Source organism: Dendrobium catenatum, unplaced genomic scaffold (assembly GCF_001605985.2).
Source record: "Dendrobium catenatum unplaced genomic scaffold, ASM160598v2 fragScaff_scaffold_1676, whole genome shotgun sequence".
Taxonomy (NCBI): Eukaryota; Viridiplantae; Streptophyta; class Magnoliopsida; order Asparagales; family Orchidaceae; genus Dendrobium; species Dendrobium catenatum.
Genome location: NW_021320138.1, coordinates 529579 through 537144, shown reverse-complemented (window position 1 = coordinate 537144; position 7566 = coordinate 529579). Strand labels below are relative to the sequence as shown.

Below are 7566 nucleotides of genomic sequence, written 5' to 3'. Positions count from 1 at the left end.
AAAATTGAGAACGCTCCATCAAATGATTCATATTATTTTCCATGTATATTATATACCATTCTTTTAGCTATTAAAGAGTATTTTTGAAAGTACATATATTCTTATAACAATAAGAGACTAAGTTTCTATTAATATAATGACCTTCATCATAATGATTTAATTTAATGATGTTGCGTATATCTTCATGAATGTAAAGAGATTTTACATTTTACATTATTGGTGACGATTAAGGTTTTTATATTTAGGTTTCATTTATGACAGCTTTTTTATACTACTTCTTAAAGCAATTTTCTACAATAAAAAAACCGTCTTAAATAAATTTAAATGACATAAAAGAAATTTATATCTGTCTAACATTGTTGGCTGATGTATAAATGAGCATATTGTATATATTTTATGATAATAATTATTTGTATTAATAAAAGATATAATATTATATATTAAGCAAAAGCATTTAATATAAATCAACCTTATATGATTTATGATTTATCTTGGGCAGCTTTCTTGTTGCTTTTTAAAGTAACTTTTTAATACAATTTAAAAAAATTTGTACTAAAAAAATATTTTAGAAAACAATAAAAAAATTATCTCAAACGAGACCTTAAGACTTACTAAATGTCTTGGAGTTCTTTGATAGTCATATCTACTACCTATGAACTATAAGATGATTTGACACTGATTTTTAATCTTAACTATAGGAAAGAAATAAATATGAAAATTAATCTTAAATTTTAAAATCTATAATTAACTGCACAATATAAATGGAATATTGCTATCCATTATTTTTTGTATTATTTTATATGGAAAGATGTTGTCAATATAGTATTAGTTTGCTATATATGAAAAGCTTATGTCCACTATTTCCTATAGATGGAATATTTTGTTCACATATTGAAAATTACTCAAACACTCTTCCTCAAATTAGTTGTATATATATTGATTATGGCTTCGTTTGGGATGGCTTTTATATTGCTTCTTAAAGCAATTTTTTTTTTATAAAAATTTTGATTTTTTAGTAGAAAGTTGTTTTAAGAAGCAGTAAAAAAGCCGTCCCAAACGAAGCCTATATCTTACATATTAGCTTGTTTGGATGATCCTTGTCATGGAAACCTCCACACAATCTATATAGTATCCTCATCTACTTTATAGAGCTATTGGCATATCTTAGCATTGTATTTGTGCAAGAATCTGCAGACCTGTTTGACGAAATTAAGATAGACATAGACTTAAGCTTCGTTTGTGACGGCTTTTTTATTGCTTCTTAAAACAGCTTTATAGTACAAAAATTTTAATTTTTTGTATTAAAAAGATGCTTTAAGGAGCATTAAAAAAGTTGTCCCAAACAAAGCCTTAGGCTTTGTTTCGGACAGCTTTCTTTCTGCTTCTTAAAACTTAAAGCTACTTTAAGGAACAGAAAGAAAGCCGTCCCAAATAAAGTCTTAATATGATAACAAACACAGACCTTACCAAAATAGATTGCTGGTTTCTGATATCAAAGAAAATCACCCTTCAATAAAAATTTCGAATCGAACAACTGCTTTGGGCATCTTTCAGTAATTGATGTTTTTCATGGTCTCCATCAATCAAATAGGCTTAGAAAAACAATTACCGACAATAACTAGGATAACTGGGTCTTCTTTGTGGCCAGGCTGAAATATTAACTTCTCATACATTTTTTAATGCTTGAACCCTCCTCTTGTATATTAAATTTATCCTCCATGTGCATTAAAAGATTCTCTAGACATCCGCATATCAACTCTATTTGTTGATGAGAGTAATCTTCCACAAAGAATTGGTGAATTTTCTTGTCTATTTCAATCCAGCTACATCCAGGATTCTTCCTTAGCCCCATCTCCTTTATTTTTGCTCTCACTTCGCGCACCTCATCCCATCTTCCAGCAGAAGCATACATATTGGACAGAGCAATATAGGTAGAATGATCATTTGGCTCAATCTCTAGAAGAAGCCTGGCAGCTTCCACTCCTAATTCCAAGTTTCCATGTACAATACAAGCAGAGAAAAAAGATCCTAACAAACCAACATCTTCTTTTAAAACTGGTAAGCTCTGAATAAACTTGTAAGCTTCATGCAACCTCCCCAAGCGTCCAAGAAGATCAATTAGGCACGAGTAATGTTCCAAGCCCGGTTTAATATGATATTCAGATGTCATGAGATAGAAATAATAGATACCCTTATCAACCATTCCTCCATGACTACAGGCGGACATTAGAGCGAGAAATGTAACACGGTCTGGTCTTACCTTCACCCTCTGCATTTCTCTGAAAAGCTCCAAAGCTTCAATAGCCTGGCCATTAGAGCCATAAGCCATAATCATTGATGTCCATGACACTGTGTCCCTGATTGACAACTTGTCAAAAACTGCTCGTGCTTCTCTGACTGTGCCACATTTAGCATACAATTCAACAAGTGCACACATGACAATTTCATTAGACTCAAAATTATTACTACAGATTTGCTCATGGATCTCTCTCCCTTGCTGTAGAGCAGTTAATTGAGCACAAGCAGATAAACAGCTAGTGAAAGTAATGGCATCTGGCTTTACATCAAAGAGTTTCATATCATGAAAAACATCAAGAGCTTCAAAGTAATAGCCTAATGTTACATAACCTGAAATCATAACATTCCACAAAACTACATTATTTTTAAGAGTTTTTTGGAAGATAAACTCAGAACACCTGACTTTGCCACATTTAAAGTAAAAATCAATGAGTGAAGTTGCAACAAAAATGTCTACCTCAATCTGGTTTCGTATTACATATCCGTGAATGTATTTTCCATGCCATACAGCAGAAGTTCTAGAGCAAGCTCTCAACAAGCTGCTTATAGTACTCGAAGTAGGCCTGATTCCTTCACACTTCATCCTTGAGAAAAGCTCCAAACATGAATTCCTATCCCCTTGCAAACAATATCCATATATCATTGAGTTCCAGGCAACAACACTCTTCATAGGTATCTGATCAAAGATTTCTCTTGCACTTGCCAAATGGCCACATTTTCCATACATGTCAACAATAGCAGCCCTAACAAAGCCATCCATCTCATACCCACTCTTCACCATCTCTTCATGTATCCTCTTCCCTGTTTCCACATCCAAAAGCCTTGCACAAGCCGAGAAAACTGTGGAGAAGGTCACAGAATCAGGCTTAAAGCCACACCTTGTCATTTTCTCAAACATCTTAAGAGCTTCTACAGCATGCCCATCTTGATAATAGCAAGATATAACTGTGTTCCAACAAGCAATATCCCTCTCGGGCATTTCATCAAACAGCTTAATAGCAGAGTAAAAAAACCCACATTTCGCATACATACCAACAAGAGAACTCGAGATGACTATATCATAACTGAAACCTGATTTCAACAGACGGGTATGAATCATCCTCCCCTTCCTTCCATTGCCCAATCCACTACAAGCCTTCAGAGCACTTGGATAAGTGTAAGAATCAGGTTTAACATATGGAAAGAGAAAACACTTATCGTATAGCCAAAGGGCTTCTCTGTGCATTTGATTCTTGGAATATGCTGCAATGAGGCTATTCCACAAGGAAATATCCAATGGGTTGTTGATTGTTTCGAGAACAAGTCGCGCAGAATCAAAGAGACGGAAGAAGACGTAGAAGTTGATGAGAGATTTGCAAAGATTGAGACTTTGTTGCAGTCCGAGAGAGATTGCCTTGGCGTGAAGGAGCTTTCCCTTTGACAAAGAGTTGGAAACTGTGGAGGCTGTTAGTAGAGCTTGCAGGTGGTGAAAATCCATTTTTTTTCAATTTGAAGAGTTAAATCACAGGAGAATGATGATGCAAGTTGGTCAGTGGATAAAATTCTTTGTAAGAAGGAAAGAATGGAAACCCTAGAATTGGTTAAAAATGGAAGCTTATTCATGTTCCTCTCCGCGAGCAAGAGGAGAAGCCGTCGCCGACCACCGCTATCAACAAAGTTTGAACTAAGATTTCCAAAGAAGTCTTAATAAAATGAAAGATCAAGATTATTAAGGTTTATCAACAAAATAAGAACATTTGATGATCTAATTTGATTTTTTAAAAAATAAATTTTGATTGTTGATAAAAGTAAAATTTTGGTTGTTAGTAATGAGGCTTAATAATAATACAAACTCAGCATAATTATTTTTAAAAAATTCAAATCAATGAAAGTTGGCCTCTTTAAACATATTCAAGAGCATTCAAAATCAATTTGAAAATTTGTTGAAGGAAATATTTAGTTTATGGCCAAACCCTAATTTCAAAGAGAGTTGATAAATGATTGAACTTCAAATTAACTCTTAGATTCAGGGATGTCAATATTTGACCAAACACAAAAATTTTGAATCAGAGTAACCCATCTGGAAAACATGACTGGTTCGGGTTCCATGTTCTAAGTTGATTGCAATTTCGAGTCAGATTTGGGTTAAACAAAAAACCCAATAATAACTTGAAATTGATCTGTTTTGCTATCCATCGCGTTCGCCCACTTGTCCCCGTCCACTCATCGTGCTTGTCCCCTCGCAACGCGCACTACCTCAATGGTAGAGCTTTCCTCATATTTTTTTTTTTGGTTGAAAAATAGACCTTTCATAAGAGTTTAGGTATAATAATATCCTATAAATTGCATCAAGGTGTTCCTTTGTGGGAATATTCTTAAATTGACTAATCATGTAAATAGAGTAATATATGTCAAAAGGATTATTAGAATGAAAGATAACTTTTCTGGCTAAATCTTAGCACCTTTCTTTATCAAAACATGGTGAGTGCCATCATTTGATCATATTTTGTTGATAAAATTCTGCATCCCATCATCATTTAAAACAAAAAAATCCGTTGGTTATTTTATCTCGAGAAAGATATACATTTCTTTGATCTTATAATTTTCATACTCAACAAAATATTTCAGGGCTCCGAGATTTTAAATTCAAATTCATTTGCTAAAATCCATTTTAGTTTCTTGATGTCTTCCTCATAATTACTAGCTAACATAATCATAAACTTAGATAATCAAGATAGTGATTTGACCAATGAGTGACTTTTTTTTATCAATATGGTGTGATCAATTAAAGCTTGAGAGTTGAGAGGACCCATTCTTATTAAAGGCTGCAATAAATCTCTCAAACCATACTCTTGAAGATTTCTTTAAGCAAAATAAGGATTCCCCAAGTTAACAAACTTTATCTTTGTCATAAATTTGAGTAAAAACTTTTGCAATCAATCTTGATAATATTTCTAGCTTTGTATCTTTAGTATTGAAGATCCATTTGCATCTAATAATTTTTTTCCTTGGATAAGATCAAGAGTTGTCGCAAGCCATTCTTTTTTAGAGCTTTTATTTCTTTATAAACAGAGTTCCTCCCCGCATTATCAGTCCGAGCCTCATTAGTGTGCTCGTCTGCGAGCTATGCTGGTTCTGTAGAGTAAAGGAGTAATTCTCTGAAAGCAATCGGGCAAATGCGTTCATGGACAGAGGGGAATTTCAGACCCCTTATAAAGTATAATCTGGCTACTCGTAGAATCCTGTCCCGAGCGGCAACAGCTAGGTCTTCAGGGGATTAAAGTGCTAGATCTTAACTGGTCCGCGGAAGGAGATGAAACTACATTTCATGTGTAGATCTTAAGGTGCACCTTAGATTGAAATCGACGAATTGCGTTTTGCCAGATAATTTTTCACTGATCAGGTGTGATAAGTCTCATCCGTGTAAGAATTTGGAATTACTTGTAATCTAATTATGGCCCCTGTCCCTGCCACCCTGCCGGTAAGGTATCACCCTTGGACCTGGGTTGGGTACAAGACCGATCCTCCTATCCCTCCTAGGTCACAAAAGCCAGGGCTCTGGATAAGGATCGAAGCTATATTGGGAATGTTATTGGGGATGATTTACAAGAAAGATTAGTTGTAAAAGCATGCAATTGAGGAGATAAATTATTGTAAGATAGCTATTACTGATCGAATACGTTATTTAAAATTTATCTTACTTGTAACTTTCATGTAAGCATTTGAGATATCAAGGTCAAAAGTAGTGTTACATTGAAAAAAAATGATCAAAGCCTAGTTCAAATAGGTAGATTTGTTGTGAAGAAATGCTTGATTCACAAATACTCGTTAATTTTTTTCTAATGTATGGCATAAACCATACCTTTATATCCTATTTATTGAATGTGATCCTAAGAAATTCTCAAAGTCATCAATTTTTTAGCTTTAGGGAGGTCGGTGGGAGTTAGAGGTATGGTATGGATAAAAAATTCATATTCATGACGAGTGTTGAAATTATCTCATTGAATGTGAGGTTTGAGAAAGGTCTAGCTTTTAAAAATCATTACATTCATAAAGTGTATAAGTTATTCTTTTTAGAATTGTTGCGTCCTGGAGTATTCGCGGCAGTAGAAAAATATAAAGTTTGATGTCTTAGCATTGTACAAAGATCCAGCACACACATAGATAAAAAGAGAGGGTACGTCATTCACTAGAGACACCAAGATTTTTATATGGAAAACCCCTAAAAACCACGGGGCCTAGCCCAGTTCGAATGAATCCACTAGTATTGCAATTGATTACAAATGAGACCCATCCTTGAGGGAAGGCCTTAACTTGATGCACATCTTATAGAGTACATTACATGATGAGAATATAAAGAATCACTGTTGATGTGTTTGTTTGGTCTGAAGGACTGTAGCTAGTGGGCGATGTAAGTTAGAAGAATCGTAATCGGCGGGTGACGGAGGTCGGAAGGACTGCAGTCAGTGGGCAATGTAAGTCAGAAAGATTGTAGTCGGCAGGCGATGAAAGTCAGAAGGACTGTAGTCGGTGGGTGACATAAGTCAGAAGGACCGTAGCTGGCGGGTGACAGAGGTCGGAAGGACTGTAGTCGATGTGCGACATAAATCGGAAGGACCGTAGTCAGCGGGCAACGGAGGTCTGAAGGACTGTAGTCGGTGGGCTGCGTAAGTCCAAAGGACCGTAGTCGGCGGGCGATAGAGGTCAGAAGGACTGTAGTCGGTGGGAGACCTAAGTCATAAGGACTTTAATCGGCGGACGACGAAGGTCAGAAAGACTATTGTCTAACGACAAAGGTTAGAAGGATGGTGTCACGTAGAAATCCAACAATGGATAGAAATCCAATGGTGAAAGTCTGATAATAGGTAGAAGTCTGGAATAGAGTAGAAACTTGGAGATGAGCAGAGATCCGACGTCAGGTAGAATTCCGACGTCAATTGGCGGCCGAGGAGAACTCCGACGTTAGATGGTATTCGGGCAGAACTCCACCGTCACTTGGAGTTCGGCAGAATTTCGGTGTCACTTGTAGGTCGGACGGAATTCTGGCAGCACTTGGAGTTCGGGTAGAACTTCAGCATCACCTGAAGGTTGGACAGAACTCCGGTGTCACTTGGAGTTCAGGTGAAATTCCAACGTCACTTGGAGGTCGGGCTGAATTCCAGCGTCATTTAGAGGTCGGGCGGAATTCCGGCATTACTTGAAAGTCAGGCGGAACTACGATGGTGGTCGAGGAGGGGTTTCTTCTCTCATATTCTCCTCTTCTCCTCTTATTACTTCTCTTTCTTCTGT

The 7566-nt window shown here is 36.1% G+C and overlaps 1 protein-coding gene across 1 annotated transcript; it reads right to left on the bottom strand.

The window, feature by feature from the left end:
- Nucleotides 1-1619: 1619 nt before the first annotated feature.
- On the bottom strand, nt 1620-3992 carry LOC110109983 (pentatricopeptide repeat-containing protein At5g27110). The gene has a single exon (XM_020841241.2). It carries the CDS (start codon nt 3773-3775, stop codon nt 1658-1660), a length of 2118 nt encoding a protein of 705 aa, XP_020696900.1. The 5' UTR covers nt 3776-3992; the 3' UTR covers nt 1620-1657.
- Between the last annotated feature and the right edge of the window lie 3574 nt (nt 3993-7566).